The sequence below is a fragment of the Fringilla coelebs genome (assembly GCF_963513975.1).
Source record: "Fringilla coelebs genome assembly, chromosome: 16".
In the NCBI taxonomy this organism is placed as follows: domain Eukaryota; kingdom Metazoa; phylum Chordata; class Aves; order Passeriformes; family Fringillidae; genus Fringilla; species Fringilla coelebs.
Window position 1 is genome coordinate 746,854 of NC_140042.1, and position 25,700 is coordinate 772,553.

At 60.8% G+C, this 25,700-nt stretch overlaps 1 protein-coding gene across 1 annotated transcript; it reads right to left on the reverse strand.

Moving 5' to 3' along the window:
* Positions 1-738: 738 nt before the first annotated feature.
* Positions 739-23,955, reverse strand: CACNG3 (calcium voltage-gated channel auxiliary subunit gamma 3; the record flags this gene model as incomplete). Its single annotated transcript, XM_084216282.1, has 4 exons — positions 739-1,250; positions 2,375-2,515; positions 4,089-4,172; positions 23,745-23,955. The coding sequence occupies 4 exons, from the start codon at positions 23,953-23,955 to the stop codon at positions 739-741; spliced, it is 948 nt and encodes a 315-aa protein (XP_084072408.1).
* Positions 23,956-25,700: the final 1,745 nt, after the last annotated feature.

Here is a 25,700-nt window from a genome sequence, read left to right on the forward strand (position 1 = left end):
TGCAACATTAGAGGTGAATTAAATGCTGGATACTTGCTACCAGTCACTGGAGTAATTCTGCTCCTGAGTCCTTTCATGGGAGGGAAGGAGGGAAGGAGGGAAGGAGGGAAGGAGGGAAGGAGGGAAGGAGGGAAGGAAATAAGCCCTTTCGAGACCACAGAAAATTGCAAAAGGATGTTTCTTCCAACCCGACATGACAAAATTGAATTCCAAGCTATTTAATGCATGCACGAAACGCCATAGAGGAACCCAGCCCGAGCACTCCATCCAGCACGACAGGGAAAGGGGTTTGGAACACGAGCATCGCTCCGGCACTAGCTCAGTGCTTCCAGCTCCGGACTTCCAGGCGATTCCACCGAAAGGTAACTACCGGGTAAGGGTTCTCACGGACAGGGCTATCGCCAGCATTTCCATGGACACACAGCTATGGGAACACTGCGGTTATGATCACACGAATGATGGAGACCTCGGGAAGCCGCTGTCCCAGGGGCTGGAGCCCGCTCAGTCCGCGGGGCACCAGGGCCGGGGTCCCAGCACGGCCCCGTCCCCTCCCCTCGGGGGTCCCGCTCCCACCGCGGGCGCGGCGGTCTGGCCCGGCCAGTGGCATTTCAGGAGTGAAAAACCAGCCCCACGGGCAGGGGCACGGGGAGCCTCCGGGTTTGTCCTTAAAAACGGGGTTTCACAGGTTACACCGTCACGAGGGTGATGCCATGCAGCCTGCCCACGGCCCGGCCCGCCTCAGACCGGCGTGGTTCGTCTGTTGGCCGGGTTGTTGTGCAAAGACTCCTTGAACTCTTTGGGGATGGAGTTATGGACCTGTAAAAAACCGTGGTCCCGCTCCGAGTTGAGCAGCGTCCCCATGGTAACCTTGGAGGGATCCCTGGAGAGGGTGAACATGGAGATGTCGGTGGAGGGGATGGTGCCGAACCCTTTGCTGATGGGCGACATGTCCCGGGAGCGGGGCTCGGTGGAGCGGGAGCTGGACCGCCGGCGGAAGCGGTACCTGTAGGGGGGCAGGCGGGTGAAGGCCGACCTCTTGAGCAGCTCCGAGTGGGACCTGGCACGGATCTGGCGGTGCTTCTCGATGTACATGTGCACGGCGATCACCCCCACCATCTCGGCGATGATGAAGGACAGCGCCCCGAAGTAGAAGGACCAGCCGTAGGAGTAGCTCTTCTTGGAGTCGCTCTGCCCCGGGTCCCCCGCGTTGGCCGAGATGTAGACTATGATCCCGATGATGTTGCTGAGACCTGCGGGGGGACAAGTGGGGCAGGCGCTCACCTGAGTGGCAGGAGTAGATGGGGGGATGTGTCCCCACGGGGCACCAACCCCTCTGCCAGCACACTTGGACCAAATCCCCTTGCAGACCTCTGCTGATCTCCCAGGACACCTTTATGTTCCCGTACACACTTGTTCCCTACACATTCCCTTATTCCTGTATATTCTCAGACATCAGAAGGGAAGGAGGAATAATCACTGTTTTCTCTAGAAAAGGGACATTTCAGAACTTGGTTGTGCTTTGCTTTGCTGAGCAGTGAATGCAGGAGCCTGGCTGGTGTCATGCAGCAGCAGAGTCAGCCTGAGGGGTACATGGGGAACCCCCCAGCATTAAGCCAGCTTCCCAGGGCCATGGTGACGCTGGAAGGGCTCTGTCTCTTTCCATTTCTTGTGGAGTCCTGAGGCTTTGTTTGGGACAGGGGCAGCCTGTGCCCCACCAGCAGCCAGCAGGGCTGTGCTGCAGGCTGGGGAGAGGCTGGTGCATTCCCAGATTTACTTAATGAATCGATTATGTTCTCTCTGCTGTTTTCTCATCTGCATCAGCAGCTCCTGCCAGCCAAGGAGGAAGAGTCATTTGTCTTTTTGTGGGGAGAAGAAAAACACAAAATAGAGCGGTTCCTTGAGACAAAGACATTGTCACGCGATAATCAGGGGAAGCGGTGGGGAACAGCACAGAGAAATGAGTAATCCAGCAGGAACAGCCTCTCCAGAGAGTGATTTCCATGTGGCAGCCTCTCTGCCTGGTGCTGCTGCTGGCACAGTGCCCACTGACTGTCCAGGATGGAAGGCAGAGCCCCCAGTCCCTGTCCCAGGGTCTGGTGACCCCCAGGGGGATGGCTGCACTTGGGGAGCCCCTCCTGGGCTGTGCCCCCACATGGGCTCTGCTCGAGGCAGGGCAGGGGGGCACCTGAAGCCCTGTCTGGCACAGGGGACCATGGCCAGAGACCCAGAACCTTTCCCTGTGGGATTTTCCCACAGGGCTGGAACAGCTCTCAAACCTCAGAATCTCTCTGTGCTGACAGCCTGGGATGACCCACACCCCACCCCACCCCACCACTGCTCCCCCAGGCTGGAGGAGCCCCTGGGCAGCTCCTACCTGCAGAGACGAAGAAGATGCCAGCGCTGAGGATGACATTGTGTTTGCTCTTGTAGAACTCGCTGGCGGCCACGCACAGGCCCCCGAAGAACAGCAGCCCCACGCTGAGGATGGGGAAGATGCTGGATGCTCTCACTGCACCTGTGGGACAGGGAGAGGGGCAGCATCAGCCCCCAGCACCCCCTGAACCAGCACCAGGGAAGGGTCTGTGCAAGGGCACCCCTTGTGCTGCCAGGATGGATGGGGAGGCATAGCACCAGTCTCCAACAGGCATCCTCTGCTTGTCATGGAACTCTGGAATGGTTTGGGTTGGAAAGGACCTTCAGACCATCCAGTCGCACCCCTGCCATTTCAGGGACAACTTCCATTGTCCCAGCTTGATCCAAGACCCATCCAGCCTGGCCTGGGACCCTGCCAGGGATCCAGGGCAGCCACAGCTGCTCTGGGCACCTGTGCCAGGGCTTGCCCACCCTCCCAGTGAAGGGTTCCTTCTGTATATCTCACCTGAATTTCCCCTCTTTCAGCAGAAGGCATGGGCTGTCCCGAGGGACACCGTCCCCTCAGTGTGAGCATGTGCCAGGCACCGTGACAGAGGCTGGGCACAAATGACACCCTGACATGCAGAGCCACACGTGTGTGGCAGACTGCTGAGGGCTCACCCCAAGCTCTGCATTTCCAAACACTAACAGAAGCAGCAGGGGAGCGCAGCAGCCCTGGGCGCTCCCTGAGCTGCTGGGGCTGGAAGGAATCCCGGGAGAAGGGCCCTGTGCCCATGGCCTGGTGCTCAGCCCCAGCCCCCTGACTGACCCAGCTGCTGCTCATCCAGTTGTTGCTCTGGACTCTCAAATTTCCACATATCTGCTCACCCAGTGAAGAGGAGAGAGTGTTTAATGAAGTGGCTTTGCAGTTTTAGTAGATTAGTGCTGAAGTTCTCCCACCCCCTCTCACATTTAAAGTAAAAAGTCTATTTTAAAGCCCCCAGGAGTGGAATTTTAATGGAGCTTCTCTGTATTTCTCTGCTTTAATAACGGCCCTATTTGAGGGATGAGAGCCCAAGCCAAGGCACAGTGTATTTTTGGTGCAGCAGGTAGTGATCTGCTGCATTCATTACTCTCTACTGTCATTTTGGAAGCTGATCCATGTAGAAAAGTGGTTTGGGCTGGGCTTTAAGGTCCCTTCCAACCTGGGCCATTCTGGAATGCTGTGTGAAAGCCTGTGGTTCTGCCCCAGAGCTTGGCTGGCCCCTGGGACAGGAGGAGCCACCTTTCCCAGGAAATGTGCCAGTTCAGTTCCCTCTGTGTCCCTGCGCCTGGCTGCCGGTGCAGAGCGCCTGGCACCTGCTCCTCGTGCTCTCCCAGCAAGCCCAGCCTGGCTGGAGGCTCAGGGAGCAGGGACACCAGCAGGGATGTGGAGAGGGGTCCCTGTGGTGCTGCACCTGGGACCTGCAGGGTCCCAGTCCCCCGTGGGGGCACCAGGACACTTAGGCTGTGCAGCCACTGCTGGGACCAGCCGTGGGGACGGCGAGTGCCAGTGTGCCATGAGCGTGTGGCACTGCAGTGTGGCGCTGCCAGGCTTGGGTAGCCCAGAGGGTCCCTGAGGCTGCACGGGCAGCCTGGGGGGCTGTGACCCCTCAGCCTCCTGCTGGGTGACACCAGGACCAGGGAGGGGGTGCCCTGCAGTGCCCAGGGGACGTGTGCCACGGGGGAGCACTCACGGAGCAGATACTCGGCCGTGTCTTGCTCGTAGTCTGCATCCTCAGGAAAGTGGTCGATTTTCTTGCACACTCCTCGGAAGGTTCCTGGGGAGACACAAGCCAGGAAATGCTCAGATCCCGCTGGCCAGGATGTGCAGCAGCCCAGGGGACTTCATGTTCTACATGGACACTGAGGCCCAGTGTGGGACTGCTCTGGAACAGCAAGGGGCAGCGAGGGGTGGCAGAAACTGCAGCATCTCCCCAGAAGAAGGGGAACCCCCTCAGCATTCTGGCTCTAGAGCACGTGCTCAGGTCATGCTGGCCCTGTCCCCTCTGCCACGGCACCAGGAGGACGTGCCACCAGGGACCAGGGCTCCGGACAGCACGAGCCGACCCTCAGGATGTCCTGCACGCTCCCAAGCTGCATTCCAGGGAGCTGAGCAGCACGACAGGCATCAGTCAGAGGCTGAAGATGAAGCTCTGGAGGAGGCAGGCTGTCATCCAGAGGGAGACACAGCAAAGGAGGGAGAATCGCCTGCTCCCGTTGCTCTGGGAACTGTGGGAGAAGGGAATGCACTGGGCTTGGTGAGGACACCGGCTCCGCAGCACAGCCCCCAGCCTCCTCCTCTTCCCAGCTCTGGGCTTCCACCCACCTTGTCCCAGTACCCAGAGCCAGCAGGCTCTGCCCCACGCTCCCCAGAGCTGCCTCCCTCTGCTCTGCAGCCATCAGGCAGTGCCAGAGTGGGGCCGCGGCCATGGATGGAGCAGGCACCGGCAGAGCAGCACGCCCGGCTGCCCGGGGCAGGGGGCAGCCCCGGCTCCACAGCATCCACTCACACTCTGACATTTATTTTGTCTCTTTTACTCCCTCTGTTCACCAACTGATGCTCGTCGTCATGGCGATGCCGAGCCACCTGACAGAACTTCAGCCTCCAAGCGCACACCACAACAAGGCTGCAATCCCAAAAAGCCCCCTCTGACCTCCGAGGTGCTCCCCAGGGAGGGAGTCCTGCCCCTGGGAGCCGCGGCTGGAAATGGCCCTAGGGATGGATGAGAGAGCTGCTCAGGGTCCCGGCTGGGGACAGCCCCCACAGCAGCGGGGCCACGCGTCGCATCCTCAGCCCCCAGGTCCCCGTGGCAGCCGGTGCAGCTCCGTGTGCTCCTGTCCCGGGGTTTACAGCCGGGCCCGGCCAAGGGACACGGGGATGTGTCCCAGGGGCCGTGCCCCGGCTCCGGTACCGGCTCGGGGCACTCGCAGTCCCTGCCAGTGCCTCCCCAGCCCCAGCTGTGCCCCGAGAGCTGGCCCGGCCCCGGGCACGGCCCGGCCCGGCTCGGGACAGGCTGGGCTGGGGGCTGCCCGCAGTCGGGCTCCTCCCGGCCCGGAGAACGCCAGGCTGCTGCTTCCAGCACATCGCAGCCCGCTCCCGAGCCCTTCCCCAGCCGCTGGCTGCGTGCTGGGAGCCTGAGCCACAGCCCCACGTTCCAGTCATCTGAGCCCGTCCCCGCTCCCCGCTCGGCCGTCTCGGTGCCGGACCTCAGTGATTTCCTCTCCCTGTTAGTATGAATCCCATTTAACCAACTCGGCCCATCGCCACCGCTCCCTGCCGGAGCCCAGCCCGGCAGCAGCGCCAGGACAGGGGCTGTGCTGGGGGCCCCGAGAGCCGGCCCTGAGCCCCCGGCACCGGGCAGCGGCGGGGAACCAGGCCTGCCTGTCCCCTCCTTCTGCAGGAGGGGTGAGCAGCCCCAGCTCTGCCACCAATCGATGCCATCAGGCAGGTGCCACCCCGTTCTGCCCCAGCCTCATCCAACTGCAGCTGAAATTCTCCGTGTGATGGTCTCACCTCAATCCAGGGAATCCCCTCCAGCTGGGAAACCTCCCAGGGCTTTTTGTCTCTACCAGCAATGGGACCGTGGGGCTCCTGCAGGCTGTCCCTGTCCCTGCCCGGCGGCCCAGGCTCCGCAGCGAGCCTGCCTTGGGGTGGCTGACACGGGCTTTCATTGGGCTGCAATGAGCGTACGCCACGCTCAGCGGCCGCGGGCTTGTGCGGGCATCCTTCCCTTCCCTTCCCTTCCCTTTCCTTCCCCTCCTCTCCTCTCCCCTGCCCTCCCTTCCCTCCCGCAGGGCCGCTCGCACCCCGCGCTCCGCTGCGATCCGCTCAGCCCCCCCAGCCCGGGGCAGGGTCTGTTCTCCCCCAGCCCCGGGCAGGGTCTGTTCTCTCCCAGCCCCGGGCAGGGTCCGTTCTCCCCCAGCCCCGGGCAGGGTCCGCGCTCCCCCAGCCCCGGGCAGGGTCTGTTCTCTCCCAGCCCCGGGCAGGGTCCGCGCTCCCCCAGCCCCGGGCAGGGTCTGTTCTCTCCCAGCCCTGGGCAGGGTCTGTTCTCTCCCAGCCCTGGGCAGGGTCTGTTCTCTCCCTGCTCCTCCCTTATCGGCACATGCAGAGGCAATTAATTGATTTGATCTCAGGTTGTTTTCCTCTCGGAGCCCCTTTCCCCAGGGAGGGCTGGGAGGACGGGGAGGGGCTGTGAGGGAAATACGGTTGCAGCGGTGGAAATACAGCCAAGAATATCGATCCCAGCCCGACGAGCCAGGAGAGTAAAGAGCTCCAGTTATGGTGTTAAAATCTCATTACTTTTCATCTGGTGGAACCATTTTTCCAGGGACCATTCTGGGCGCTACTGATGTGTGCAAAGGAAGACTCAGGCTGAGGAGGATGAGCTGAGACCACTCTCAAATGAGAACAAAATTCCTTGCTCCCCTCGTAGTGGCTCAGCCAGGAGTCAAGGTCACGTTCCAGCCCTCAGCTCTCTGCGCCTCCTGATAAATCCAAGTGAGTTATCTCCCAAGTTGTGGTTTCCAGTAATGGCCTTCTAAAGGCACTGTGTTACGCTGAATCCATCTGAGGGAAGTGGTGGGTCATTATGGTCTAAGTTCTCTGAAAATTAATATTTTGGAGAACCAGAGGTCGGAGCTGAGCTGGGGAGTGCTGAGGTAGGAAGGAGCCTGCTGCACAATCCCAGAGATGCTCAGGCTCTGCACTCCCTGAGTAACAGGAGCAAGATACCTAAATATCTCCAAGGAATTAAAACTTCAGGGCTCATCTTTTTTTACCTCCCACCCACCTCCCAGATGCTTGGAGAGATGGAGAGAAATTCATCCATATTCCTTCCCTTCCCCAGCTCCAGGCTCTGCAAGGCATCCTGGGGCTCTTTGCACAAGGTCCCTGGTGAGAGATTGCAGAGCTCCGGGGTTTTGGCTCTGTGCTAGCCATGGCCAGCATCCAGTGGCCACTGCACAGGGCTCACTGGGTGGCACCAAGCAGCTCCTGTGGCCCTGGGGAAGGCTGTGGGGGGGTCTTAGCCGCCCCCCAGAACATTGTTTGCCTCCTGCATCACCAGATTTTCAACACAGCCTGAGTTCAAAGACTCACAGCAGCTTAGAAGAGCACCAGAGAAGGCTGGTGGGGCGGCTACAGCCCCTGATCCGCAGCACTGAGCGTCTCCCTGGAGCTGCTGCTGGAGCTGAGGACAAGGGCTGCTCTCCACCAGGCCGGGGAAGCCTTGGGGAGCCAGGGGACCTGTCCCTGCCATCCCACCAGCTCTGTGACTCCTCAGACCATTACTGCATCTGCTGGCCCCGAGCCCAGCAGAGGGGCCGAATGAAGGCAGAGCCTGAGAGCCCCCAGCCCTGCTGGCGCTGGGATGGGTGCTGGGCCCCTCAACACCTGGCAGTGGGAGGAATCCTCCTCCTCCTCCTCCTCGGCAGGGCTGAGCAGCGCATCCCATCGCCCCAGCAGCCCCACAGCAGCTCCCCCGGCGGCTCGGGTGGGATCTGGCTCCGTCTGCCTTTCACACCCTCTCCCCCTCTCTGCGGTGGTGGCTTGTGCCTGAGCAGAGGCACCTACACAGATATGCCTGTTCCGAAGGACAGTTTTTCCTGTTTTTATATATTAAAAAAAAACCCACCAGTGGAAAAAACCCAAGTCAGATGAAAGGAATGCAGGAGCGAGGAGGCAGCAGAGGTGGCTGCGCTGTGGCTGCGGTGGCCGAGCGGCGTGAGCGCACACCTGAGCACACCTGGGGACAGAGGGGACAGAGCCCGAGCACCCCCGGGGCTGGCAGGCTGTGGGGAGCAGGAGATGCCCGGGATGGGCATCCCCACGGGGGACACGGCGAGCACAGCTTGGCACTCACACCTCGGGTGGGCTGGGAGCTCCTGCCAGCGCCAGCCCGCGAGGTGCCAGTGATCGGCGCGTGGCACAGGGACTTCACTCCCTCAGCAGTGCTAAACGAAAAAAAAGGGGAAAAAAAATCTACATTTTGACAGTGACTCATCATCTCCCATTCTGGAATCTGTGGGGTTGGTGCAACCTACACAAGGCAGTTCAGAAAAGCAAAACAATTCTGAATAATAGAGGAGGAAAAAAAAGTTTGCAGCTGATGGGTAATTTCCAGCCCTTTGCTCTGAGGGTTTTCTCATTTTTCCTCATTAGAAAAGTAATCAGGTAACACTCAGGAGCTGCTTCCAGGGGCTCCCCCCACGCTCTCCTGAGCTTCCTTCCTCCCTGCATCCTCCCAGCCTTCCTCCCTCTGTCCTTCCACATTGCTGGAGCTCATGGTGGGAAAGCACCGTGCTGGGATGGGGTAGGAAGGTGCAGGGGCCGAGGTGAGCGCAGGGGCTCTGGGTGCCCCTTCTCTGCTGTCCCCTCTGGGGCACGTGGCAATGGGCAGCAGCTGCCAACGCCGAGAGCGCTCAGATCGTGCTGGGGAGGAGAGCACTCATCAGCATGTCTAAGGAAATCATTTCATGTTTTATCTTTAACAGTGGATAAACATTGATTTTTATTTTAAAAGGTAATTGACATTCCTATGAGAGCGCAATGAGTGCTGGAGCAGCCGGAATTGGCGTAAATAAGCCGTGTGCTAGAAATTAATGAGCTTCACTGATTGAGTTTATCTGTTTAAATTAATACAATTCTGGCAATTATATAAAAAAAAATAATGATCTTTGGTTTGCTTGCCTGCTGGGAGACATTGATGGTAAGAGATGGGGCAGGGCAGGAGGCCTGGCCCAGCTGAGCCCAGAGCCCGGGGCACCAGGACCTCCCCTGATCCTCCAGGATCCCGTTCTCTACGTTTAATGAACATTTTAGATTTACTTGGATTAACTGCTGAGCCTCTGGGAAGGGTTTGCCTTCCAGCCTCCTCTCTGGCTGAAGGCAACAGGGGTGGCCAGCTCAGCTCTGGGAGATTCCTGGATCCCACATCCAGGGATGTCTGTCCTGCAGGGTGGGAGCTCTGTGCCCGTTTGGTAAAGGGGGCTTGGGCTCATCCCCTTCCTCCCCTTTCCACCGCTTCAAGAGCTGGCCAGAGCTGGAAGAAGCTCCCAGCCCAACCCTGGCATGAGTGCCTGGTCTTTAGGGTCCCTTCCTACCCAAACCATTCCATGATTCCATGATCCCATTATCCGGCTGGATAATTAACAGACAGATCCAGACACTCTCATTTGTAGGAGTGAGTTTGACCCTCAAGTTTTAGGTCCAGAACACTGGGGACAAAACCTGCCCAGATGGGACAAGGGGGAAAACCGAAAGTCAAGAGTGTAAAACCTGGGATCCTCTGGTGAACCAAGCTGCCAGAATCCAGACAAAGAGAATCTGAGAGTGTGGGTGCTCGGGTGTCTGCTCCTACCCCGAGCAGAGGCCGGATCATCCCCAGGCTGCTTAAGCACCTATTTATACCAGGGAGGAGAGAAGCTGCATTATGATGGGGAGCTGGAGGTTTCACTTCACCGGTATTAAAATGTCCTCTGAATTTCTAAAAACCTATAAATGACAATTTCATAGCTGTGAAGCGTGGCATCCAGCACAGGGGAGTGCTATTTTCGACTCCGTGTTGACAGCTGAAGGGGAATGGATCACAGAATTAAAAACTAGTTGCTGCTCAAGTCCAAGCAATCATGGCTTGATTATGCTTCTTATGGGCACACAGAGGCAAGTCCGAGGCACCAGCACAGACTCCTGGTGCTTTGAGAGGTCAATTCACAGAGCAGAAAACAATTATAAGCCAAATCACTTAGGAGAATGGATTTGAGCATAAAAGCACAAGTGTGTACAGAGAATGATTTAAGAGCGTTTTGCCCGAAAACTCATCACCGTGACGGGAGTTTGCATTGGTTTAGAAACTGCCTGGCTAATAAGCAAACAGCTATAAAAATAAAAACAGGCCCAACAAAGAGAAGAAAGGAGATATTCATAACTCTGAATATAAATCAGCAACTTGGAATTGTAGAGCGCCGATAAAGGCTGGAAGAAGCAGCGGAAAAGCATCAAAACGTCCTTCCCCAGTGCATTGGATGAGCAGCAGCACAGAAAGGAGCAGTGCCACCGCCCGTCACCAAACAACGCAGCAGCCTGAGTCACAGGGCCCAGAAATGTTAAATAACTGATCACAGCCACGGCATTTCACACAGCACACCTCCTCCCGGGGGAAGGGAAGGGAAGGGAAGGGAAGGGAAGGGAAGGGAAGGGAAGGGAAGGGAAGGGAAGGGAAGGGAAGGGAAGGGAAGGGAAGGGAAGGGAAGGGAAGGGAAGGGAAGGGAAGGGAAGGGAAGGGAAGGGAAGGGAAGGGAAGGGAAGGGAAGGGAAGGGAAGGGAAGGGAAGGGAAGGGAAGGGAAGGGAAGGGAAGGGAAGGGAAGGGAAGGCTGAGGTGCTGCTCTGCCCACCCTGCAGCCCCACTGCTGCTCTGGGGCTGGCACTGGCAGCGCAAGCAGGGACTCAGAACAAGGGGGCAGCCACTGGCACGGAGTGACACGGCCACTGGTCACACTCGCTTTGGTGCAGCCAGCAGCAGGGCCTGGGCAGTGACACAGAGCCCAGCAGGTGACTGTGACAGCATGGGGGCCAGCAGGGACATCCTGGTGTGCTGGTGTGCAGCAGCCTGGAAAAACAGATTTATTCATGGAATCATCACAGGATTTCAGAGTGGCCTGGGCTGGAAGGGACCTCAAAGCCCACCCAGTGCCACCCCTGCCATGGCAGGGACACCTCCCACTGTCCCAGGCTGCTCCAGCCCCATCCAGCCTGGCCTGGGACACTGCCAGGGATCCAGGGACAGGCACAGCTGTTCTGGGCACCCTGTGCCAGGGCCTGCTCACCCTTCATATTCCCTGTTTCAAGGTGAAGCAGCTGCTTAAATCTGTGATCAGCACCACGGTCGGTGTTTGAAGGAGGCAGTTACTAACTCCATGCCATAAAGAGAGGGCTCTGGGCAGAGGCTCAGGAGGTGCCAGAGGAGCCTGCTGGGCAGCGAGCCCCTCCATGCCCTCAGCACAGCCTGACCTCAGCCCAGCACTGCAGGCCCAGGGCTGCAAAAAGCAAATCGTTCTGCAAAGGAGCCCCACAGTGCAGAATATCCAGGCTGAAAATATGTAAATGGCCATGAAAAGCACTGTCAGAGCTGCAGCGAGACGAGGCAGTCGCCAAAAGGCAATTTCGAATTTCTGAGCTCGCTGCACGAGGCATTAAAAAGGTCACTATTTCTGAAATAAGGATCTTTACAAATAAACACATTTGCCGAGGCCTCGGTGAGTCATGCCAGAGCGGAGCACAGAGCATTTCCACCCTAATGCTCCTGACAGGCCGGGAGCAGGGAGATCTTTTCATGTTTACAGTTCATCAATAGTTATTACAGCTGCACAGTCAATCTTTAAAGCACATTTAGCCTGGGAGGAGGCTCGGCAGGTTGTTTTCCCTGGAAAAGTGATATTAAATTTATCACGTTCTTCCTCTTTTATAGCATAGATTTGAAGGCATGTATTTGAAGTTCAAATACATGACTGCCACTCCAGCACCTGCCTTTTTTAAAATATATCTACACTTCTGTCACATCTTCCCGGTATAAATATTTGAAGTTTTCAGCTGATGTGTTAAAAGGGCCTCGATCCATCACAGCCCATTTATTCCAGGGAATGCAGCGGGCATTGTGCCGCTGGTGCGGGAGGGAGGGAGGGGCTGGCACACCGCAGCCGCGGCTCCCCGCTCTCCTCCCGCTCCCCAGCTCCCCCGGCCGGGCTGCGGGTCCGGTCCGGCCCCGCCGGCTCCGAGCGCAGCCAGCCCGGCCGGATTTAGCTCCTGCCTGCCGGAGGCAGCGCCGCCTCCTCACCATCTGCGGGAGGGAAGCAGCCCCGGGGAGCGGCTCCAACGCCCCAGATGGGGAAAGCGATATTCAGGAGTAGCACCATAGTTTCACTCGGCTTTTTTTGGAGAACAAGGAGGAACTCTCCTGCAGCCGGAGCATCAGGAGAGAACTTTGCTGGGGAACCAGCGAGCGACGCCAACGTCGTCTTCACCATCCATGAAATAAAAGCTGCCCTTTTGAGCTGCCCAGAGACCCAGAGCCGCTCCCAGGGCATTCCATACTCCCCCTGCCCTGTTTGGGAACACCTTGGCACTACTGCCCTGGCAGCAGGCCCCTGCCTGGGTGGGGAGGGTGCCTCTCGTCCCTCACACGGCACTTTGGGATTTCACAGCGCCAAAATCCCCCAGCACACGGCAGCCAGCTGCTCCAGGCCCCTGGGACTGCTCTGTCTGAGGCTGTGATGTCCCTGCCCACACTGCACCCTGCTCCTGGCTGCAGAGCTGCTCCCCTCGGCTCAGAGCTGGGCAAGCTGCTCTGTGGTCCCTGAGCCACTCACACCATCCCCTTGGCCATTGAACAGCCTCACCTTCCCCAGCATCCCAAACCTGGCTCAAAGCACAAAATCCTTTGCTAGAAAACATCTGAACTCGTAAACAACCCCAAGCCCGCCTGGCCCTGCCATTCCAAATACCAAACAAGCCCAGCTCTCCCTGGCTCTGCCCTTCAGGAGCCCACGAGAGCTCTGAAGAGGAGGAAGACGTGAAAACCCCGAGACGGGTGGCAGCAGAGAGCTTCACCACTCCCCCACGGCTTTCCATCCTCCTCTTCTGCCCTGAATCACAGAGAGCCCATCCTGCTGCTGCTGCAGCCAGGTGCTGCTCTGCCATCAAGGACAGAGGGAGTTCCACCGGGCTCCTGGCACTAACCAGGGGCTGCCCCTGCGGCTTTCCTGCCCTGTTTTCAGCTCTGGATCATGCCCAGGGTCCGTGGCGTTGCCCTCAGCCCACGGCACACATCCCTGCAGGGAGGCTGTGCCTGCAGCAGCCTTTGATGGCTCCGTCCCAGGTGCAGCCCAGCAGCTCCTGGTTACCACTGGGAGCACCCGCCTGCTCTCGGGGTGGTGCTCCAGCAGCCGGGGCTACAAGCTGGAAGGACAGTGGATGGATGGAGAGCAGCCCTGAGGACAGCTGGAGAGGGACTGTGGACAAGGGCATGGCATGACAGGACAAGGGGGAATGGTTTCACACTGACAGAGGGGAGGCTTAGATTAGATATATGAAAGGAATCCTTCCCTGGCAGGGTGGGCAGGCCCTGGCACAGGGCACAGGGCACCCAGAGCAGCTGTGCCTGTCCCTGGATCCCTGGCAGTGCCCAAGGCCAGGCTGGATGGAGCTTGGAGCAGCCTGGGACAGTGGAAGGTGTCCCTGAACATCTTGAAGGTCCCTCCCAACCCAAACCGTTCCACAGTGCCATGGTTCTGCCCTCGCCAGTTTACAGACGGGTAGGGCAGCACTGCAGAGATGCAGATCACGAGCATCTGCTCGCTTTGGGTGCTCAGCTGGAGCCGGGGATTTCACAGCCCTGGCACAGGCTCTGCGCGGGAGGTGACGCTGCTGTCACAGCCCGGCCCGCGCCGCCAGCGGGGCTGAGCCCCCCCGAGCCGCTCCTGCCTGCTCGGGACGTTCTGCTTCTCCTGCTTTGCGGGAGACTTCCCCTCATCCCCAAGGGGAGATCAGCTCAAACTGACGTCGCAAGAGATTTATAAAGAGTGACTGAGCTCGTGTGCCCTTAGCAGCCCCTGCCTGAGGCCCGGAGCTGTTCTGGAGCCCCTCAGGGAGCGGCACACACGGCACCAGTGCGGGATGCCGGCGGCTCCCGCACGCTGCAGGCGGCACCGGGGCCATCCCGTCCCCGCAGTGCCCAGCCCGGGTCCCCAGGGCCGGGCCGAGCGCGGTGCCGGCAGACGGGGCTCGGGAGGAGGAAGAGGAGGAGGAGGAGGAGGAGGAGGAGGCGCGGCTGTCTCGCACCTCGGCCACGCTGAGCCGGGGCTGGCAGCAGCCACACGGCCCCGGCTGCGGGCAGGCACCGCAGCTCCGCCGGCGGCACCGGCCCTGCGGGCACGGGCTGAGCTCCGGGAGCTCCTGCGGGCTCATGGGGGGCGGCAGCAGCGGGAATTAATTGGGGCAGCCTGGGGAAATAGCCAGAGTATCCTCAATGTCATCAGCCGCAGCTGTTTCCGACACGCACGCCGCCTCCCCCAGCCCCTCTGCCCCCCTCCCGCAGCCGGGGACAGCAGCAGCAGCCCCGGCTCCCGCTGCTGCCCGGCCGAGGTCTTACACCCCGCTGCAGCTCTCCTGCTTCCCATGCAAGGCGCGATCGCTCTGATCCTCCAGCCTCTCACGCTGGCGAGAAGGCCAAAGACCGGTGCACAGAGAACACGTTCATCCTTGGCTGAAGAGCTGAGGAGCGACAGGAGATTCTCCCAGCAAGAGGAGAAGGAGCCCCGGGGCCGCGGGAGGCTCGCAGCCCCCGGAGCAGCCGGGGCGGGCATGGCGAGCAGCCCGCGCCCATCGGGAGCGGGGCCAGCCCGGCCCGGCCCGGCGGCACAGCCGCTGCACCACGGTGGGGCTGAGCCAGGCTGCTCAGGCAAATGGAGGACTTGGCACGGCTGCCGAGCATCCCGGCAGGAATGACTGTCCCAGCTGGCCGGGACGCACAGCCGGGCTGGCAGCTGCCGGAGGTCACCGTGTGCCTCGGCAGGTGACAGCGACCTTTCCCAGCCAGGCGGCGGCCCGGGGAAGGCGCAGCCCCACGCGGTGCTCGCCGATGGCGCTGTGCGATGCGCTCGGGGATGCTGAGGTGTCGCACACAGCTGCGGGGAGTTGGTGTTTAACACCCGGCTGAGCATCACCGGCCTGGCCTGCAGGGCTCCTGTTCCATGGCAGGAGGGAGCCCAGCCTCTCCAGGGGGATGGAGGTGCCATCTCTGGAACCAGGGGAGTTCAGGATACGAGCTGCTTGATGACAATGCCAGCAGCACAAGCCAAGGCTGATTTTAGTTAGTTAAATCAGGCACACCTCAAAAGGGCCATTGGCCCCAGAGAGATTACCAATTTGCTGGTAATCTCTCTGGGGTGCTCTCCCCTCCCCTCGTGACTCCAGGCACAAACTGAGATAAAATGTATAATTAGGGGACAATTACCAAAACACCAGTGAAATTGGAAATGTGAACACAAATGTCACCCTCAAACACCGCCTTTGTCACTGCTCAATACAGTCCCACAGGATGTATGACCAATGCCAACATCCCCATGAGTGCTCAGCGTCCCCTAGAAAGACTGGGAGGTCACATGTCCCCCCTTGTCCCTGTCCCCACCCCGGGGCTCCTGTCCACCTCAGTTTTCCTCCTTCAGAACAACCCACTTGGCAAACAGCGAACACAGAGCCCTGGGGAGGGTGACAGGATGGCATCAGGGACTGACCTGCTCCCAAACCTGCCCACTGCCCCTTCTGCCACCCTGGCATTCCCACAGGACCGTGTGATTAAACAGCACCATTCCCAGGGACCTGGCACAGGAACAGCTCAGCCTCCCTCTGCTGCCCAGCAGCACGAGATTTGTCTTAACATTGTGGTGTCAGGAGATAAGAAACAGGCAATATCTGAGAAAATCATCAGACGGGGCTGAGCAGGCATGATCCCTCCTCCTGCCAAACCCTGATGTGCTCAGCACTCACCAGGGAGCGAGGGATTCCTGCCATGTTCAGGATCTGAGCAAAGCCCGGGGCTCCTGACACATCCAAAAGGGACCAAGAACCTGCTCTAAGAGGACCCTCCACTTCTCCTCTGGGCAAGGGATCGCAGCATCTTAGAACCCCCAAACTGTTTGGAAGGGACCAAAAGACACAGGACAGCTCCAAGCCCGCAGCATCCCCTGGCCTGGACTGCTCATGCCGAAGCCGCTTCAATACCTGTTGCAGGTAGAAGGCTGGGAAGTGTGCAATGAGAACCTCCGGCAGCAGCCCCAGTGCCCGGGCTGTTCCCAGGGTTGTGTAACAGGTCCCGGGGCGGGATGCAGCTCCTGCCCCTCCCCGCACAGCCTGCGGAGCCTCCTCCCGCCGCAGGGCTGTCAGCACGCACACCCGAGGGACAGCCACCCGCTGTCCCCCCGGCACTGTCATTCCTTATCACAGCGGTGTCTTCTTAATCAGAGCCCTTATCTGGAGCTGCTGCACTCCCCCGGCGAGCCGCGGCTCCTCACAGCCCGCGTGGGACTGCTCAGGGCAAGCGGCACCCGGTTCCTCACCCCGAGGAAAGCTTCCCAAAACCCCCGGAGCAGAGCCCATCACCGCGGCAAACCCAGCCGGGAGCCCTCAGGAGAGAGCCCCAGCTCTCCACGCCGAGCACTGACCCGAAATGCATCCGGCAGCTTCAGGGGGAATCCTTCCGAGGGGCGCTCCGAGGGCTGACGTGGGTTGGAGGCGTTGGAGCCCAGCTGGAAAGCTGGCACCCTTCTGGAAAGGGAGCGGGCAGCGGGCAGGAGCCCTCCCCACTCCCTCCCCACCTCCCTGAGGACACCCTGCAGGCACTCAGGACACGGGTGGTGCCTTCCCCTTGAGCTGCCCCCGCCCCACAGCTGCAGTGGATGCCCGGCAGCTGCCTCCTCACCTGGCAGCAGGTGAGGCAGGGAGAGCCCCCTGCCAAGTGGGACCCCTCGGGCAGCAACCCAGCAACCCCCACACCTACGGATTAGTGCATTCACATAAATTGAAGGCCGTTTTTTCTTTTGCCGAAAAAGGAGGTTACTGTCTAGTTATGAAGTGCACACTGCGTTCATTAAAAATCCATGGTGAAACCCATGTGCACAGGAACCAGGAGAGGCGAGGAGCACTGAGCAAGGCGAATGCTCGGCTGCCTCACCTCAGCTCATCCCAGAGAGCAGAGCGTGGCAGGTCTGCACACCTGGCCTGTCCCCTGAGCAGTGCCCGGGGCTGTGCCAGGGGGCACGGGAGGAGCATCACCCTGCGGGCCAGCGGGGGGACTTCCCCGGAGCCGCGGGAGGCGAGAACTGCCGACTCCACCTGGCTTCACCTTACAAAAGGCAAAGCTCCTGCCGAGAGAAGGGATTCACCGAAGGGCACGCACCTTTTGGCAGCGGAGCCGGGCATCGCTCCCCGGCTGCTCCGGCAAACGTCATGGCTGGCACCTCCCGGCCAGTGCCCACCTCGCCGGGAGCCCGGGGACCCGGCACCCATCCGTGGGGCGCCCTCCCCACAGCACAGCCCAGCGCAGCTGCCCGCAGCCCCCAGCGCCGGGCTCGCAGCCCTCGGCAGCCGGCCCTAATTATTTACAGCCGGCGTGGAGCCAGTGACCTTGCATGGGAAAAAAACCACTTGAGCCTCATTCAAATTCAGCCTTCCACCTCTATTACACGGGAACAGCTCCGGAGATGACAGGCTCTGCACCACGCCTATGCAGCAGTAAAATGCCTGTTTCTGAGCTGTTCGCAGCATTTTACTCATCACGTGCTGCTCGCAGGCAGTGAGGGAACCGGCTCTTTAACCCGCCCCACAAGTCAGGATTTCTGCCCAGGAAACACCGCAGCATCCCAGGAGGGTGAATTTTGCACCCTCTGCTTGAAGCAGAGCTGGTGGCAGCGAGCTGAGGCACAGCTCCTCCCCGGACACTCTCCAACCAGCCCCGGAGCCACGGTGCCAGCTGGCAGGGCCACGAGACCCTCTGTGCCCAGAAGAAGGATTCTTATGACTCGTGGCATTTGGCCATGTGCCACAGAACATGGGGCTGGAGCAGCCTGAGGGTCCAGCCAGCCTCATTTCCATCTCCATTAGAGGACAGTAATTCACTTTTATCCAATACATCCTCCACATCCTCCACCAGGGTGAGGCTCAGGGATTCCCTAAACCCAGGGCTGTGCCTGGGTGTTGTTCCTGACCCCTTGCAGAGCCCCGTGCCCAGGGCACGTGTGTGGTGCTGTGTGACAGCAGTGCCAGGGCTGGGCTGTCCCTGCTCCAGCCTGTCCTGATAGAAAGTCTCGCTGGGTTAAATTGCAGCCTGGTAATCCCATCAGGTAGTCTCAGACAGGTAACTGTCTCCACCTTCATCTCTCACCTCTCCTTAGGTGCCTCCATCACATCCTGTATTTCCATCACACAGGAAAACTCAACATGTCCCAGCCCTCAAGAAAAAAATGAGCAAACAGCCCTTCTCAGCACCCCCAAACCTGCCTGGCTGCACAGAGTAGCCCTGCCCCATCCATCCCCTCCCGCCCTCACTGGCAGTCCCCACCTGTGCTCCCCTTCCCCACAGCTGCCATCCCTGGGCAGAGCCATGGCTGGGGGCACTGTGGGGAGCCATGCCAGGGCTGCTGGGCAGCGTGGTCAGTGTGGTCAGCGTGGTCAGCGTGGTCAGCCTGGCCTGGCAGCCCCTCCACACCACCAGCAGCACTGGCGCCGAGCTGCACCGGGCACCGCCGAGCAGTGGCACGTTGGGTGGCGATGAGAATCTATCCCAGACACTGACCAGACAGAGGAACAGGATGAGCAGCTCCTTAAATACCTGTCCATAATGAGTAGTGAGAAAAAGTGCTCCATCATGGGTGATTGCAATCTCAGGGACATTTGCTTGGCGCTTTTAAAAATTAAAGATAATAACTTTCTAACAGAAACAATCTTGCTGTCACCTTGGGGAAATTCTCTGCTTGGCCTCACTCAGAGGGCTGAGAGGAGCTGGAGGCGGGGGAAGAGCTGGTGCCCAGCCAGGGCAGGGCTTCCAGCCCGGTTTAATGCCTTCACTGTGACCCAGCTCAGCTCAGCAGAGCCAAAACCAGCCAGGACAGAACCAACTGGGAAAACGGAAACTCAGGAGCGAGGGCAGGTGCTTTCCTGCACCTCACACCCCGGCAGGCCCCCCGGAAAGGGGGAATGAGAAATTTAATTAAATAATTAAAAATCGGGGACTTTGATATGGCAAGTAGCAGGCCACACACAAATGGCTGATGGGAGGAGCTCAGTTAAAATCAATCTGCAGCTGAAAGGTCAAGGCAGAGCAAGGAGGAGCTCTTCATTGTGTTGGAAGGAGCTTTCCTGACGTGTAAACCACGACTGGATCATGACAGTGTAACTGTCAGTCATGGAGCAGAAGTGACACATGCTTATTTATTCATCAGATACTTCTGTTCTGCACTTGGAGACAAACAGGCTCCCGGATTCTGGCAGGAGCTGGGGGATGCTGAGCAGCGACTGCAAAGTGTAAACATGGAAGAGGGAGGACCAGAGAACTTCCTCCCAGGAGCATTCAGAGAATGGGCTGAGAAGGCTTCTGAAGATCTAAAATGGATTTTAATAAACCTTGGTATAGTGTTGAATTTCTAGAAGAAGGGAGAAGCTGGTTTAATGCCAGGAGGGATGCGATGGGCAGTGGCAGGAGCTGTGTCCCCAGCACTGCCCATGGCTTAGCAGAGCAGGGAATGGAGGAGGAGGCAAATGTCAAACAGCCTTGTGGAAAACAGATTTATCTAACTTCATACATTTTTCCTGATATAGTTATAAATTCAGTTGATAAAGGAAGTCAGTAAGATAATACATTTAAGAGTTCCACAGTGTATTTGATTTAGCTCTCCTGAAAAAGTTAAAGACCTGCATTATGCAGAATCAACAGCGCTTTATTACCGGGGCTGGGAGCTCCCAGAGACAGTCCCTCCATCCAAGGGGTGTTCCTGCACAGGACTGCCTGTTACAAGGACAGAGCCGAGCTACGGCAACATCTTCATTGGGAGCATTGAATAAAACATGAAATAATTGGGAGTAAACCAGGGAAACGGTAGATAAAAGAGTGATGGGAATATTGACGGACAAGGCAGGTGGGCCAGGCAGATTTGGGCAGCTCGGTGCCTTGGGCTCATTCAGCCATGGCCATCTCTTTACAGCCAGCTCCAAGGACTGGGAGTGAGGAACCAGGAGAGCCAGGCCCAGTTTGGGGCTGGAGGTGCTGCCCAGTCCCACCAGACAGGCTGGGGGTCCCACCCCTCCGGGGACTCCCTGTGGGGGCTCAGTGACCTCAGCGTGCAGCCAGACTCACAGCAGGCAGAACACGGACAGACAGCCCACGTGGCCACAGGAGACCCGGGTACCGGAGATTATTTCTTGTGTTCAAGGGGAGCTGGAGGAGCTCATGGGCTCTCCAGTGGACATTCCAATCACTCTGGAGTGCAGCCTCCAGGAGTGACCATCCCCCCACCACGGAGCTGCAGGTCAGGTGCAGAAAGGACTGGGCAGGGTCCTGAGGGCTGTGGGGTCAGCTGGTGGCACCTGCAATGTTGTGTGTAAATCCAGACAGGATCATCCCAAAAGACCAGCCCTGAAAGCTCCCCAGGCTCCGCAGGGAGGAACTGCTGGCTGGCAAAGGCTGTGCTGGAGCTGCTCTGGGGGACACTGGAGGGGCCAGGGTGGGCCCAAGGGGGACAGCCCAGCGGAAGGACACCTCTGGGACATTAGACGTCTGTGTCCCCTGCAAAACACCCCACATCCCACCCCAGAGGAATGCAGGATGCTGAGCATCCTCTGTGAGGGAGGCAGGCAGAGCAACGCTTGGCCTCCTCCAGAAATGACAGAGCACTTTATTCTGATGAGGGAAATGAAGGAGGAAAGGAAAAGTACCACATCGCCTTAAAATATGGTATTTTGAGCAGCCTTGGCCAAATCCTCCTGCTCCTTCTGCCTGTTTCAGATCCGCATGATGCCATGGAGCCAGTCCCAATCTACACCACGCAGCAGGGAGGACACGGAGCCTCCCTGCATTTAATGATGCTGCATTTAATGATGCTGAATTTAATTAAGTTTGATGAAAACCAAAGTTCTGTTACTTTCTTGAAAACACCACTAGCCTAAGCAGCTATTTCTCAACTTCAACTCTCTGCCCAAAGTCCTTCCCTCCCTTCTGAACCGACACAGCAGGCACACAGGACAGTAAGTGACAGTGGGACAGCCACGGGGAACACACAGTGACCAGCGCCGGTCACACCTGAGCTGGACACACGAGGGGACACCTGCCGAGCGTTCACATATTGTAAAAGCCAGAACCAGGATCCAAAAGCTGCGATTCCAAGCAGACTATCGCGGCCCAGCAGGCTGGGAACACCTGCCTGGGCTCCAGCTATTGAGTCAAGCGCTAATTTGTGTTTCCCAGAGTGGGTGGCTCTCCATGGGTCTGCGGCGGCTCCATTCAGGATTTATCCGCTCTCGCCGAAGGGCTTGTGACGCTCACGTGGTGCGTGGCTCCCACGCAGGCGCTGCGCCGGGGCCGCCGGGGATGCTCGGAGCCGCCGCTCCCGTCGGGCCGAGCCGCGGCGGCTCCACGCGCGATTCCTGCCCCGGCACACGCGTCCAGCCCCCGCTGGCGGCGGAAAGTTCAGGGCTGAGGCGGCTCCCGAGGGGCAGGGAGCTCTGCTCGGTGCTAAGAGCATTTGTGCATCGCAGGAGAGGCGGCCCCTGCGACAGACAGACCGCGCTCGGTCCCGGCACGGGGATGGAGCCGCTGTCCCTGCTCCGAGACGCAGCGAGCGCGCAGAAAGCAGCGAGGCCCTGCAGCGGGATTCACACGGCACCTGCCGCACGGAACGGGTCCGGGGCTCTGCCCCCCGCGCTCCCCCGGCCGCGGGGCCGCTCAGCCCCCGCCCCAGCACGCTCCTTCCCCCGCACCGGCTCCCGAGCCCTGCGCAGCTCGCTGGGGGAAGTTTTCCCTTGCCAGCACCGCGCTGGTTAACAGCCTGCGAGGCGCCTTCCCCTGCGGAATTCAGGAAGGTGACAAGCAGCCCCGGCACGTCCCCCCAGCACCATCAGAGCCCCACGTGCTCCCCCCAGCACAGGCCGGGATCCTCCCTATCCCTGGCGGGGCACCGCAGCCCCGCTGCCGCCCGCACCCGCTCAGGGATGGCGGAGCCCGTGCCCCGCACGAGGCCCGGGGGTGCCGCAGGTCCGGCCGAGCCCCTCACGGCTCCGCTCCCGCTCCCGCTCCCACTCCCGCAGCTCTCAGAGCCCCACCGGGGGTCGGATGTGTAACAGGGAGCGCTGAGCCCACGGCGAGCCCCTGCCCTGCTGTTCCCAGCCCCGTGCCCAGGCTCAGGGTGGGGGGCTGGCATTCAGCTCTGAGCTCTGCCGTGGCACTGCCAAGCCCTTTCCCGAGTGAGCTGTGCCCAGGGCAGCGGGGCCTCTCTGGCTGCTTCCAAAGCAGTGATTGATCACAGTGAGGGAAACATAAAACATTGGCTGGAAAAAAAAAATACAGGTAGCAAACCGAAGATTTTTGGATATTACTCATGCCTCCGGTGATCCCATCTTTCACAGCTCTGGCTCCTGCCTCCTTGGCTCCCTCAGCCCAAGAGGAGAGACAGATTATCTCAAATTATTTATTATGGAATTAGAGCATGATCCAAACCCTCCTTGAATCAATAAGAAAGCTCTGACTGACTTCACCGGGTTTAGGACCGAGCACCAGGAACAGACAGGGTATTTCTGCATCCGTGACTCACCGAGAACTTTCCAACGTGGAGGAGCAGCTCAGCGCCTGCCCCCGGCGCTGGAGGGGTCGCTCCGGGGCCGGGGCGCTCGGACACCGCCAGGGCCCCTCAGGGCAGTGGGGCAGGTTCTCCCGAGCACACAGGACACCCGCTGCTGCGCTCACTGTCAAAGTTAGGGCCCAGGGTGATGCCACCGGCCATTTATCGCTGCGCAGGTACCAGCACCTGGCTCCGTTAAAGCTCATCTTTAACCACAGCCTGTGGGTGCTCAGAAACACCTCAACCAACAGCTCTGGGGCAAAACTGCCCCAAACTGTGGCCCGTGCTGCAGGAGGGCGGCAGCTGCTGGGGCCTCGCCAGGCAGGCGCTGCTGCGGGAGGGGAGCAGCGGGGCGGAGCGGCGAGGCCGGGCAGGCAGGAGCTCGGCCCTGGGGCAGCCGCGGTGGGGCAGCCCCGCTTTGGGACCGCCCGGCCGCGGGGACGAGCCGCGCCGGGGCAGCGGCAGCCCAGCCTGCCCGGCTGTGCTGCTCCCAGGGAAAGGGCTGGCGCTGGAGCCGGGGCTCGGTGATGAAAGCGCCGGGAGCGGTGGGTTCCCCCCGGTGACAGGGACGCGGGGCCGGCGGAGCCTCGGAGAGGGGCAGCAGCCGCGGGCCTCTCGGTCCCGCATTCCCGACCAGGAGAGGGACCTGTGGCCCCTCAGCCCGGAGCTCGCCGGGAGGACGCCGCGCGTCTGCCGCCGCCGGCGCCGGTCCCCGGCACGGGGGGAGCCGCAGACCCGCTCCCCCCGGCCCCCGCGCCCCGCCAGGAGCGGCCCCCCTGAGGTTCCGCCTCGGTGCCACCGCCAGTGCCCGGGGAGGGGTGCGGAAGGCGGCAGCGGGGAGCGGCGGGGCCGCCGGGCCGGGGGATGCTCGGGTGGCCGGGGGATGCGCCGCTCGCCGGGGACCCGGATCTGGGGAGGGGGGTCCCGCGATGCAACCCTTCCCCCGAAGTTTTGGGGCCGCGGGGGTCGGTACCTTCCAGGCAGCACGTCCTCCAGAGCCCCGAGTGGGTCATCACCTCCTCGTTCTTGCGGCTCGTGTCGTTGTCGCTCATGGACTTAGTCCTGCACACGCCGCGCGAGTAGAGCCAGTAGTCGGTGCCCACGGCGATGGTCATCAGGCTGAAGGCTGCGAAGGCTCCCACCGTGGTGACGAGCATCTGGACGCCTCTGTCACACATCCTCATGCTGCTTCATCCTCCGGCGGCGGCTCGCAGGGGAAGGGCCGGCGCCGCCGCCCGCCGCCCGCCGCCTCATGCCCCCGCGGGCGGCGGAGAGCCGGGCCCCCGCGGCGGCGCGGAGCGGGGCGGCCCGGCCCCGGGGAGCCCGGCAGGCATGGCCCGAGCGCAGCCCGCGGAGCGCAGCAGCCCAGCCCGGCGGAGCGGCTCCGCCGTGCGCTCCCGCCGCCTCTCCCGGCGCCTCCCCCGCGCCGCCCGGCCAAGGCAGCGGCGGGGGGCGGCGGGGGCGGGGGGCAGCGGGGGGCGGGACCCGCGGGGGGCTGCGCCGCCGGGACACCGCCCCCCGCCCGCTCGACCGGCACCGGGGGGACGGGGAGCGGACGGGAAACCCACCCGGGGGCGCGGGACTGGGCGGGGACCGTGACCGTGACTGCCCCGGGAACCCCACACCGGGATGCTGGGATCGGGACTGCCCGGGGAGAAGGGGAGAGAGACCCGACAAGAAACCCTGGACTGGGCGGGGGAATCCCACCGCTGGGCGCCGGGACCGAGCGGGGACGGGGGGACCGAGACCGAGACCGCCCCGGGGACCACCGGGATCCTGGGACCGGGCCGGAACTGTCTTGGAACATGGACCGGGTGGAAATCCCCTCGAAGCGCCAGTGCTGCCCCGGGGACAGTCACCCACCCGCACCAGCCGCGGCACGGGGCCGCTCGGTTCCCTGAGTCCCCCCAGCTCAGTCTGCTCGGTGCCTGAGCTGCCGCACCGGTACCGGGTACCGGTGGCACTGGGACAAGGGGCTGGGGGCCACACACCCACACAGAGGACCCCAGGGAGGGCACCGCCCCTGGCCGCGCTGACACGGAGCTGTCCCTGCCCCGGCAGGCCGGGGTTTATCCCCTGCGCAGGAGCTGCTCCAGCCTGAACATCCCTCGTACCCACAAGCCACTCCTGCACCATTCCCAGCAGTTAGCCCCCCTGCCCTCTCCCCCTCTCCGCTGTCTCCTCATCTCCCTGAAACATCCCTCAGCCGGCTGGATGAGCCCGTGACTCACGCGACCTTTCCAACAAGCCCTGGCACACACTTACCTCTGCGACTCACGGTCCTGTAAGGGCCACGGTGAGACGGGAAAGCGACTGATTTACACGGCGCCGTGTGCTTCCCCAGCCCTCATCTGTACGCGCTCACATGGAAATACTAGTTATTTACTCCAAAAAGGCAAACAGAGAATTATGAAGAAATTAAGAATGCGAAAATTAAGTGGCTCCTCAACCTGCAATCACGGTTCGTGCCGCTCCCCGGGCAGGGCACGCTGATTGCTGCCCCGCCGCCTCCCGCCCCAGCTTCCCGCGGGCTCCTGGCTGTGGATCGCCCTGCTTCATTCCCTGCTTCCCCACGGGCCCCGTGCCTGGTTCCCAGCTCAGGCTGGAGGCGGTGCGGCTCTGCCCAGGCTCTCTGGGCACACGGCAGCGGCTCCTGCTTCCCGGCGCTTCCATCTGGAGAGGCAGAGCTGGGAGGGGACGCAGCCCTCGGGGGAGCGTGGGGACGCGGGGCTTGGGGTCAGCAGCACCCACCCGCCCGCCCTGCGTCACAGGGGGTCACAGGGGCATTTTTGGAGGAGGGGTTGTCCCTTCTCAGTTTTGGGGAGTGGCGCTGGCAGAGGCACACTTGGTTCACAGGTCACACCTTGGTGTCCCAGACTGGACATGGGGATGAGCCCTGGGCATGGCTGCCCTGGGACACTGGGCATAG